The sequence below is a fragment of the Saimiri boliviensis genome, chromosome 8, assembly GCF_048565385.1.
Source record: "Saimiri boliviensis isolate mSaiBol1 chromosome 8, mSaiBol1.pri, whole genome shotgun sequence".
NCBI lineage: Eukaryota > Metazoa > Chordata > Mammalia > Primates > Cebidae > Saimiri > Saimiri boliviensis.
This window is the reverse complement of record NC_133456.1, coordinates 21,821,677-21,834,081: the sequence shown is the minus strand read 5'-3', so window position 1 is coordinate 21,834,081 and position 12,405 is coordinate 21,821,677. Positions and strand designations below refer to the sequence as shown.

At 38.2% G+C, this 12,405-nt stretch overlaps 1 protein-coding gene across 5 annotated transcripts in view; it reads right to left on the bottom strand.

Annotated features, from left to right (window-relative positions):
• The window catches only part of NR2C2 (nuclear receptor subfamily 2 group C member 2), a 101,955-nt gene that overhangs the window by 79,265 nt on the left and 10,285 nt on the right, over positions 1-12,405 (bottom strand). For 2 of the 5 annotated variants that reach the window (XM_074404104.1, XM_074404105.1), the window contains one exon: positions 5,605-5,688. In XM_074404104.1, the coding sequence (XP_074260205.1) occupies positions 5,605-5,664 (60 nt within the window). In that variant the 5' untranslated portion in view covers positions 5,665-5,688. Of the gene's footprint in view, positions 1-5,604; positions 11,804-12,405 lie in introns of those variants that run through there. The other 3 variants (XM_074404103.1, XM_074404102.1, XM_074404107.1) reach the window with 3 other exon arrangements.

The following is a 12,405-nucleotide window of genomic DNA, read 5'->3' as shown; positions in this document are numbered from 1 at the left end:
AAGAATTTGGCTATTTTCTCAGCTGTGGCAGGACCTTATGTGATGGCTGAGAGCCCCTTAGATAGCCCAGAGATGAGGGAAAAGATTTGTACAGTCACCTCACTTCTATTGCATAAACATGCATACAACTTACAGTTTAGGTGTAGGAGTGATTTCTTTTCTGCCAATCAGTAAGCACTCAAAATACCTCAGCAAGTTAACTCCTAAATTTCTCCTAATTCAAAGTATCTTATGAAGCTTAAAAAGTATTTTTATTTAGACAATGAAGAAACATGCAGTATGTGTATCTATATGTCTGCTTTAAATTTCCAGTTACAGAGGAAACTCTTAAATGCTTAAAAAATTCTGAAGCCCCTTTAGAAAATTTCATTCCTTTAATATATGAAAAGCAAAATTAATTCCAGTGTTTGATATGATTCAAGCTCTCACTGCTTTGGTTACCAATTATCATCTGCCATCTCATCTCTCCCATTCTCAGCTATTTTTTATTTTTTTTATTTTTATTTTTTTTATTTTTTATTTTTTTTATTTTTGAGGCGGAGTTTCACTCTTGTTACCCAGGCTGGAGTGCAATGGCGCGATCTCGGCTCACCGCAACCTCCGCCTCCTGGACTCAGGCAATTCTCCTGCCTCAGCCTCCTGAGTAGCTGGGATTACAGGCACGTGCCACCATGCCCAGCTAATTTTTTGTATTTTTAGTAGAGACGGGGTTTCACCATGTTGACCAGGATGGTCTCGATCTCTTGACCTCGTGATCCACCCGCCTCGGCCTCCCAAAGTGCTGGGATTACAGGCTTGAGCCACCGCGCCCGGTTTTCTCGGCTATTTTTTTTTTAAATAAAGCATATTGTTTTTAAAATCAAGTTCCAGTCATTTCATTGTTAATGGACATTTGACTGACATTCCCACCAGCAATGTATGAGGTTTCCAATTTTCCCACTTCCTTGCCAATGTTTACTATCTGATTTTTATATTCTACCCATTCTAGTGGATGTGACATAGTCTATCTGTGGTTTTGAATGAAAATTAATGAAACAGAAAACAGAAAAACAATAGAGAAAATCAATTAAACCAAAAAGCTGGTTTGTTAAAAAAAAAAAAAAAAATAAGTAAGTTGACAAACCTTTAGCTGATTGACCAAGAAAAAGAGGGCAGACTCAAATTACTAGAATCACAAATGAAAGAGGATAAATTACCATTGACTTACAGAAAAGGATTATAAAGGAATGCCAGAAGAACTGTACACCAACAAATTAGATAACTTAAATGAAATAAACAAAGACCCAAAAAGACAAATTACTGAAACTGACTCAAGAATAAATGGACAATATGAACAGACCGGTAACAAGTAAAGACTGAATTAGTAATCCAAAAATTACCTGAAAAGTCCAGGCCCAGATGGCTTCTCTGCTACTTCTACCAGATTTTAGTAGAAAAGTTAATACTAATTATTCATAAACAATTCCAAAAATCAGAGAGGTTACAGTGCTTACAAGTGGCAGGGCCAGGATTTAAATCTAAGCAATCAGGCTCCAAGAGTCTGCACTATTGACCACTATATTCAACTGTCTCTCTGAATAACTAAATTTGAGGTACATTATAGGATATCAAATTGTTATTTTGTATCACCCAAATTTTGCAGTTTATCTAAATTTGAGGTATATTATAGGACATCAAATTGTTATTTTGTATCACCCAACTTTTGCAGTTTATCTTGGTATTTGCCACTTAGGTAGTCTACGGAGAAAAAGGCTGAAAGAGGACTCTACTATAAAAAATATCATTTACATAATCCACATGTTGCTGTTATTTCATGAAGCAAAAAAGCATGGCACTTACTAAAGCTTGTTTCTAGAAAAACTTGTTTTAAAGATAGGGCCTCACTCTGTCATCCAGGCGGGAGTAAAATGGTATGATCATAGTTCACTGACTGTAGCCTTGAACTCCTGGGATTAAGTGATCCTCCAACCTCAGCTTCCACAGTAGCTGAGACCACAGGCAGGCAACATCATATCCAGCTAAAAGTTTTGATTGTTTAATAGAGACAATGATTTAAACTCCAATCTGTCTGATCTCATGGCTCACAATCTCACTTGATAGAGTCTCTTTGTACCAAGATTCTGTCTTTCCTATTCATCCCTCTACTGTAGCCCATCTCAGGCTTATGCCCTTAGAGAGCTCTGGGAGAGCAAAAGCCCCGTCCTATTACCCACGAGAGTAATATCCCTGGCCTATGGGAAGTGAACAGGTATGTTCCGTAATTATGAACTCAATTGCTGACTGAATAAGCAATTATCCAAAACTGTTTATTATCTCTAAGTTTGGATACTTTATCCCCACCCCATTACTGCTTAGCATTAAAAGTAGTGCATATACATACCTACCATGAACTGTAGGCCCTCTTACTCATTTAGCTAATCAAATATCATATATAGTTATTATATGGAGTTTGAAATTACTAAGCCCCAAAATTCAAAGGACACAAATACATACTTATTCCTTAAAATAACAGCAAGGGGGCAGGTGTGGTGGCTCATGTAATCCCAGCACTTTGGTCACCTGAGGTCAGGAGTTCAAGACCAGCCTGGTCAACAAGGTGAAATCCTGTCTCTACTAAAAATACAAAAAACTAGCCAGGTACGGTGGTGTGCGCCTGTAATCCCAGCTACTAAGGAGGCTGAGGCACAGAATCGCTTGAACTTGGGAGGCAAGGGTTGCAGTGAGCTGAGATCATGCCATTGCACTCCAACCTGGGCAACAGGAGCGAAACTCCTTCTCAAAAACAAACAAGCAAAAAAACAGCAAGGAAATCTAGAAAATATTTTAAATAGATTATTTTTGCATTCAAAATTGAAACTGCCTTTCATTATTCTGAGTCTCTAAAAATGCTTTTTTTTTTTTTTGTCATGGAAAACAACAGTTGAAGTAAGTTAATATATGAAATTCCACTACCTGAAGGAAATAAGCTATCTGGCAGAAAATTTTAGCTAGCAAACTTTTTGAATGCATACAAAGAACTTATATTAGCCTGTATTAACCTCTTTCCTAAACAATTAGTGATGTTGCTTGATGACTTATGCTACAGAAAGATAAAGAATTAATGATGGCCTCTAAGGGCAGCAATCCATATAGTAGTCTCCAAATCAGCCCAAAGTGGAAACACAGATATCTGAAAAATTAACAATTATTTTCAAGGTAATTATTCCTATCACAAAACAAAGCAACAAATAAATACAGGAGTCCTCAAATAATGTTGTTTTGTTATCATGTTTGCTGATGAGGAAAAAAGTGATTCCGCTGTCTGTGGGAAGTCTGTATGTTCTCCCCATGTCTGCATGGGTTCTCTGCAGGTACTCCAGCTTCGCCCACCACATGCCAAGGATGTGCATGTGGGGTGACTTGGTGTGTCTAAATTATCCCAGTCTGAGTAAGTGGGGATATGTGTGTGAGTACATCCTATGATGGGATGGTGTCCTGGCCAGGAGTGTTTCTGCCTTGTGGCTTGAGCTGCCAGGACAGGATCCAGCCACCTATCACCCTGAACTGGAATAAGTGGGTTGGGAAATGAATGAATGAATACAAATTATCGTAAAATAAAAATTCATAAAGTCTACAGTAATCATACAAATGCACGACAATAAACTATGCATTAAGAAATCATTCAGTGAGCCTGCCATACTTGTGATTGACTGCATACAGGTAGGAGGAACTCCTGACAACTTTTGCTTTGCAAACAATTATTCCTTAATATAGCCCACCACACTATGACTGCCGTCACTCACTGATTCACCAAAAATTAAACAAATAATTTTCCTGTTTTTATAGTCTTTAATCTTAAATATATGTAGACCTCACATTTATTTCAATATTTAATACTGCAGGTGTTCTGTATCTTTATTTAGAAATGTGGTGATTTTTTTTGACTAGAAATATGCCATAGGAACTTAATGCTTGTTTATATCAATTAACAAAAAGCTGGTTTCCAAGAACCCACCGATGACGTTAAATGACTTGTTGCACAAACATATAATCCCAATACTTCTATAACTCTGATAGTCCATTGAAAAATACAATACTAAAATATTTGTGAAATCTATCTTCTTTCATTTTCAGTTACTATTAACCATTATTTGCTGGGTGGGAAGGGGAGGTAGGTAACTAGTTATATTGTTGCCTTTAAGTTAAGGGTTGATCTAAAAATCTGAAAAATCTGCTCATCATTTTTACTGGTTAAACTGGCATATGTATACTCTGTTTTTGTTTTTAAAAAATCCTCTTTGAATGCAAATTTGTGTCTTTGCCCTAGAAATAGGAGCATTATTGAAAAAATGTGAATCTCAACCTTTTGGCTTCTGGCTGCAGTAGGACCCATGGTTAATTGGAGGCGAGACCTGGGTCAGCATCTTGTCTTGCTAGTGTGCCTCTGGCTAATTACTTATTCTTTGCTACTTGGTTTCCTTACCTACAAAATGGGAATACTGACAGCACCAACTTCAGAAAGTTACTGTGAGGGTTAAAGCCCTTGCATAGGGCCTGGTACAGAGTGAATGCTCAAAGTATGCTATTAGTGATGACAGCTTTAATGTGTGTGTCATGTCAAGTTGCCCGAAGATGCAAAGCTACTTAATGCCTATGTCCTTTTACATAGGTTTCTGACTTAGGATGCTCTCGCCAGAATCTGCCACAAAGATCCCCACCCCACTTACTTGGGTCTGTCTTAACAAATGCTTACTCATAATTAAAGAACCACCTCCAGAATCAAATCCCTCACGTGAAATTATACTTCTCAACCTGTTTCATAACAACTCCGTTATCAGGCCTCGAGATCGCTAAAGGGAACAATCCATGACTCATTCACCTCCATACATCTCAGCACTTAGTAAGATCCCTGGTCCATGGTAAATTGTCAACAACTGCTGAATGCACATAATCAGACTTTCTACTATTCCACAGTATTTTTTTTTTTTTTTTTTGAGACGGAGTTCGCTCTTGTTACCCAGGCTGGAGTGCAATGGCACGATCTTGGCTCACCACAACCTCCGCCTCCTGGGTTCAGGCAATTCTCCTGCCTCAGCCTCCTGGGTAGCTGGGATTACAGGCACGCACCACCATGCCCAGCTAATTTTTGTATTTTAGTAGAGACGGGGTTTCACTATGTTGACCAGGATGGCCTCGATCTCTTGACCTCGTGATCCACCCGCCTCGGCCTCCCAAAGTGCTGGGATTACAGGCGTGAGCCACCGCGCCCGGCTATTCCACAGTATTAACAAAGAATGAGAAATTAAGACAGACACTTGGAGTTAAAACTATACCCACAAGGTTCAATAAGAATCAGATTTTACCAGTTTTTGGTTCAAGGTAAACGTTCAAGTCACCTTAATTAAATTCAGATAGGCCACCCTACTCATGCACAAAAAAGAAGAAAAAAAAAATAAGTTACAAATAAATGTTCTTGTCATTTTTTTTCTTCTGTAACAGCACACTAGGACATATCACATGCTGACCTCCTTGGGATTGTTTTGAAAAAACTGAGCACACTAATTTTTTTTTTCCTTTCAGAAGTGAGGGTGCCAGCTACTGTGCTAGCTAGCCCCTATCACTCACCTCAGCCACCTGCTGGGTCCCCACTCTGTGCTGAACCAGCCCCTCCATATTTGTAGCCATGGTGAAGCAAGATCATTAGAGAACCTGTTTGGAAAGATGTAGCAACTTCTATCAGGTGGGGAAAAACCAGGCTACTTGAAAAATATTAGTAATCAAAATTCATCTTTGGTACTGTCTTGTGTAGACTTTGCCCTCTATATATAGTAGGCAGACCTGGCAGGCTAGACATATCTGTATATACTGCACCAGCTCCTTCAGTTACAGGTACCAAAACTAATTTGTAGAAACATTTCAATTTAGAAACTTCCACTGGCAAACATAAAGAAAGATGAATTCAGAAATTTAATTATCAGGTCTCCTGGGTTGTAACAGCTTGGTTTACCTCTCAGGGAGGTGGGAATCACACTTCTTTGGATAGCTCCCTTGTCACAGTATGCTGAAAAAGAAGGTAGCTATCTGAGAAAGCTGTGAGATCAACTTTGGATAAAGCCTAGATAGCTATCATCAACCACACCTCTTTTACTAGTGGCAAAGTGAGAAGCAACACCCTGTTTGGTGCTAACAAACCTCATTCATAGGCTGAAAAGCAAATACTATCCCTAAGAAAGCAAGAAGCAAGGAGACTGCATTACTAAAGTGTGCTAACAAAATATGGTACCCATAACTATATTAAGTCCTCATTAAATTACAAAACCAGATAATTCAGCTTTCTACTATTAGTAAAAATAGATTTGATGTCATTATTTATAAAAATGGAGAAAGATCATCTAAAGATCAAAGAGTGTGCTAGTCTCCTGGGTCAGGATTATTTGAGTACCAGCACTGCTGCAGAAGCAGACTCCTGGTCTCTTCTGGTCATGAAACAGCTCTCCTGAATATTTCCTAAGCCCTTTCAAAGGCTCTACCACAAAGAATTCAGGATAATCTGGACCCAGTTCCTGAACAATTCACTATTGACTGTACAGGCCCCATGATCCACAGAACAAAGCTCAAATCTATTTTCAGGACTTACATACATAAACTATATTGTACTGTGTGCGCAATACACATGAACAGAGTTCATTTGCCTGCCCTCCCTCAATCACAAAGCGGATTATCTCAAAATGCAATTTTACAAAATACTTTTCTGCAATTCCTATCTAAAGTATTATAATCACTCATCTCTATGAAGCTTTTTAACTCTCTGGTAACTTTCTATATCATTCTATTTATTATTAGATAGCCACCTCTATTATGATAATTCTAATTCACATATTTTATTGCCAAAATGCTAAGAGAAAGAAACAGGAGGATGAACCTGTTACTGACAAATATAAAAGACCTGGCTCCTATCTTGAAGGAGTCAAAATCCTGTGACAGTAGGTATTGCACCAACTACTACAATGATACCAGACCACCAGTGTCTGATTCATTTTCACAAAATACCATTAGGTCTGAAACTGAGGAGGTAATGTTTATTCTTTTAACAGGTGGTAAAAACTTAACTTTTGTTTCCAGAAGGAAAAAAACACAAAGAAACATGTTGGTCTTTTTCTCTTGCTACAATTTGATTACAACTAATGGAGATGGAAGGAAAAAGCATCTTTAAATATGCCAGGAAAGTCAACTGACTTGTTAAAAACAAAATTATTGCATGTGAAAGTCTAGAGTTCCATTCTTTCTCAAAACAGAAAATAGGAATTTTCTAAGAAACAGATAGCTAGTAAGTACTATACACTAAAAACTAAAATCTAAACATGTGGCTGCAACTAATATTTTTATCACTTTTAGATGTTAACAGAATTTCTCCTCTGTTATTAACCATAGTTCAATGTAAGAAATATGTGAATTTGAATTATTAGAGAAATATTGTTAGGAAAACATTACTGAATAGTATAAAAACAACAGGGTACTAGAAAGGCATATCTTTTCTACTAGGTTCCCTAAAAGAGGTGGCTTGAGCCATCAAATTTTGAGTCCAAGTGGATTTTATAGATGACAAACTGATTTAATGGAGGCCTAGTACAGAAAACTTTCTGTAATAATTCACTTTAACAATAAATTTGCAGATCAATCAACTTCAGATAGAGCTTGGGATCCTAAGATAAATCTAACAATGAGTGACTATAAACATTAAGTCACAAAGAAGAAGCAGTAAATCTGTTTAAGTGTAGAAAAGCTAAGTATTCTGGATATTAATCCTTTGTTGATAAGTTATAAATAACTTCTTCCACTCTGTGGTTCATCTGTTTTTGTTTGTTTTTGAGATGCTGTTTCACTCTTGTTGCCTAGGCTGGAGTGCAATTATGCTACCTCAGCTCATTGCAACCTCCGCCTCCCGGGTTCAAGCGATTCTCCTGCCTCTTCCCGCCTTGGCCTCCCAAAGTGCTAGAATTACAGGCGTGAGCCATCAAACCCGGCTCATCTGTTTACTTTCTTTAAGGTGTTTGTTGATGAACAGAAGTCCTTAAATTTAGTAAGGTTAAATTCATCCACATTTTCTTTCATAGTTTGTACTTTAATTTATGAAAATTGTTTCCTATCCCAGGATTGTAAATAAAATTGTACATATTTTCTTAGAAATGTTTAAGTTTTGCCCCCTCATATTTAAGTCCTCAATCCATCTGCAAGTTGATTCTTGAATCTGATGAGAAGTAAGAATCCAACTAGTTTTTTTCCCATGTAGATAATCCATTTTCCATTTTCTGTTCGAGAAATAGTTCTGGAAAATGGATTATCTACATGGGGAAAATCTATCCTTTTTGCTATTGATCTGCAATGCAATCTCTGCCATATCCCTCTTTTTCCTATATATGTGGATATAACTATAGGTTCTCTATTCTATTCCACTATTGTTCTCTTTGTCCCTGTCTCTCTCTCTCTTTTTTTTTTTTTACTGCAGTGTTAGCATAAGTCTTGCTATGTGATAAGACGAGTGCCCCCCACCTTTTTCTCCCACACCAACTTCCTGGATCATCTTAAACACCTCTCTTTATACACTTGAATTGAGCAGCAACCTTTCTTTATACACTTGAATTCTTACAACTCTTGATCTCACTGTTGGTTTTCTGCCTTCAAAGCATCGTCAGGCATCATCAACAGCAGCTTTGGAAGCTGCTAAAAATGAACAAGGAGGAATGTGCACCTTCTGGAAAAACAAGCAGAGACAAAAAATGAGACTAAGAGTAAGAGAGAAATTGAAAGAGAAACTATGTTAAAGCAAGCGCTTTCAATAAAGATTTAAATCCAGTCAGAGGAGGTGAGAAGTAGTTTCAAAATATATTCTCTATTACTTTTGAAAATAAGTCACAAACCATATCCTATTCTCATATATAAAAAAGGAAGATACACACTTTTTCTTCCAGGATATCGCAATGTAAAAAGTAAAACAAAATCTTCAAGTGATGTCAGGAAGTGGGGCAGGGTGAACATTTAACTAAAATGCACCCAGAAAAAAAAGGTAACATCAGGGGATAAGACTCTCACCTGAGAGCTTCTCTCACTGCTACCGCAGCCATAGGCGGTCCTAGAGACAGAAAGATCACACAGTGAGAAGGAAGGTCAAACATCTTTAGAAAAGTACTACCAGGCAATGGTTATCAATTAGGAGATGTCCCTCTAGAATAAGAGGCTCCAAGTAACAGCAAGTTGTGGTTATATGTAGTTTGAAAAACTATCTTCACTAGCACAATATAATTTTTTAATTAAAACTGGAAAAAAATCCTACTGTTTTGATACTACAAAGTACAGCTTTTAAAAACAACTTTCTTGGCTGGTGGAGCCAAGCATAACACTAACAGCAGTAACCAACACTAAGTGGTTACTATACACAAGACATTGTATTAATAATAAGCACTGTGAACAGAACACTAAACTTGCTCTTGGTGTATAAACTTGAGTCTTAAAGGCTAGTACTTGAACCATTCAGCTTATTAACCTTGCAAGGTTGCCTCCCAACCCCACATAATGTTTAGGGGAAAGAACCTGATTAGCTACCAAAAGAGCTATAAAACTGAGTACATTAAGTTTAAAAAAAAAAAAAAAAGTGCTACAGAAGATCTTCCTCTGGTGATTTTACCAATCAAGTCCAACCCCTCCATCAATTCTTATTAAGTAACTGCTATGAACTGGGCAATGAACTGACTGCTGAGAATTAACAACAACAAAGAGGAAGAGGAGAATAAACAGTCCTTGTCCTTGACGAACTTATGAAGGAAACAGACGGAAGTATCTATGTAAAGTAAATGCTACGAGTGTCCCAGGGAAGAAGTATTTCCCAGGGAAGAAGTATTTCTCTCTGCCTGTGAGAACCAATGAAAACATTACAGAAGAGGAATTATTTAAAGTAAGTCTTGAAGGAAGAATGGAAATTCAGCCAAGAAAGACAGGTGGATGAGGAGAGAGTTCTAAGCAGAGAGGACAGCTCTTACAAAACTGGCAGGTATGAGGAAGAATGGCATATTTGAGCAATGGCAGGCAATGTCGTGTGGAATTTTTGTTTGTTTTTGGTTTTTTTTGAGACGAAGTTTCGCTCGTTACCCAGGCTGGAGTGCAATGGCGCAATCTCGGCTTGGCGCAACCTCTGTCTCCTGGATTCAAGCAATTCTCCTGCCTCAACCTCCCGAGTAACTGGGACTACAGGCGCGTGCCACCATGCCCAGCTAATTTTTTTGTATTTTTAGTAGAGACAGGGTTTCACCATGTTGACCAAAATGGTTTCGTTCTCTTGACCTTGTGATCCACCAGCCTCGGCCTCCCGAAGTGCTGGAATTATAGATGTGAGCTACGGCGCCTGGCCTGTGGTGTGGAATTATTACAGAGACTGGGGAAAAAGGGAGGCTGACATTGTAGACAATGTAGAATTATCAGGAGTTTGGTAGAAAAATGATGCATTCATATCTGGAGCTTAAAAAAAATTTAGACTGCAGCATGGAAATGATAGAAAAGACAGAAACTGTAGATGGGAGGCCAGTTAGGAAGTGCTATCAACAGTAAAGTCTACCGATGAAAGCAGATTCTTAAAGTAGTGTGTTTTTCCTGGATAGCACACAAATGACAACAGGGCACAGTATATAAAAACTGTTTCGTATCCAGCCTGGGCAACATTGTGAGACATCCTTTAAAAAAATAACAAATTGTAATACAGACCACAGAAAGATGGAAGTAAGTAATAACTGGTTGGCCTCATGTGACAGGTTTTATAAGAAATTCTTTCAAATCCAAGTAGATCAATACCACCCCATCAACAACAAAGAAGCAGAGAACACAACGATGACTTTCAATTAGCTCTTCTAGGCTCACAAATTGACAGCTAAACCTTGCAACCAGAATTTCTTCAGTGAAGTAGGGCGAAGACTTCACTGCAGTGCAAAGCTGGGCTCTGGAAACACCTGAATCTCCAGTTTCAGATAACAGTAAGTCCTGGGACAAGGAGGCTCTGCCTTCATTAACAGGAATGAGTGAGCCTGTCTTTCCCTCCACAATCAACTGATTCATATCATCTATATTTGTTATATGGTTTATAATTATATAACATGCAAAGTATCTACTGTCTTGGTATTTCTTTAATAAACAACTATATCAGGTTCTAAGGCTCAGGCACTAAGTTGATCTCTCTGATACTGAGCATATGAGGTTACTGCGAAGATTACATCTTAAATGTGTACTCACTGTGCTTGGGACACAGTAGAAATGCAATATATGGTAGCATTACTGGTGAAAAGTGATGGTGTCACTTTTACTTTCTCCAAGAAATTTGAAAGTAACTCAAACTGTAAAATCTGTATTATGATTAGGAATAAGTCTCTAATTTTCACATAAGGCTCACATGAGATTTAACTATATACACATGGAAATATTAAAACACATATGCAGCTAGGCACAGTGGCTCATGCCTGTAATCCCAGGACTCTCGTAAGGAGTTCGAGATCAGCGTGGACAACGTGGTGAAACCCCATCTCTACTAAAAATACAAAATTAGCCGGGCATGGTGGCAGGTGCCTGTAATCCCAGCTACTTAGGAGGCTGAGACTGGAAAACTGCTTGAACCCAGGAGGCAGAGGTTGCAATGAGCTGAGATTGATCCATTTGCACTCCAGCCTGGGCAACAGGAGTGAAACTCCGTCTCAAAAAAATAATTAAAAATTTAAAAACGGCCGGGCGCGGTGGCTCAAGCCTGTAATCCCAGCACTTTGGGAGGCCGAGGTGGGTGGATCACGAGGTCAAGAGATCGAGACCATCCTGGTCAACATGGTGAAACCCCATCTCTACTAAAAATACTAAAAATTAGCTGGGCATGGTGGCGTGTGCCTGTAATCCCAGCTACTGAGGAGGCTGAGGCAGGAGAATTGCCTGAACCCAGGAGGCGGAGGTTGCGGTGAGCCGAGATCGCGCCATTGCACTCCAGCCTGGGCAACAAGAGCGAAACTCCGTCTCAAAAAAAAAAAAAAAAAAAAAAAAAAAATTTAAAAACGAAAAATAAAATAAAATAAACTAATGCACAAAGTATTTGTAATTCACCCTGTTAAACTGTACAACTGGGCAAAATGAAGGGGATAAATTAGAATAAAATCTTACAAATATTTTAAAATAAACCAATGCCTAATAACTACTTGCAAAATACTACTGGGCACAGAGCTCTTAATAGGTACAAGGTATTCAGTATAAGTTTAATTATTCTGATTGTCAGAAGTCTGTCCATATTCACGGGAAAATAAAAACAGAAGGATTTAGATAGCCTGAGAGAGGATAAAAAATAAGAAATACATAGCTTGAACTTGCAATCATAGATCAAGACTTGAAAGCAAAAAATGAAATTCAAGT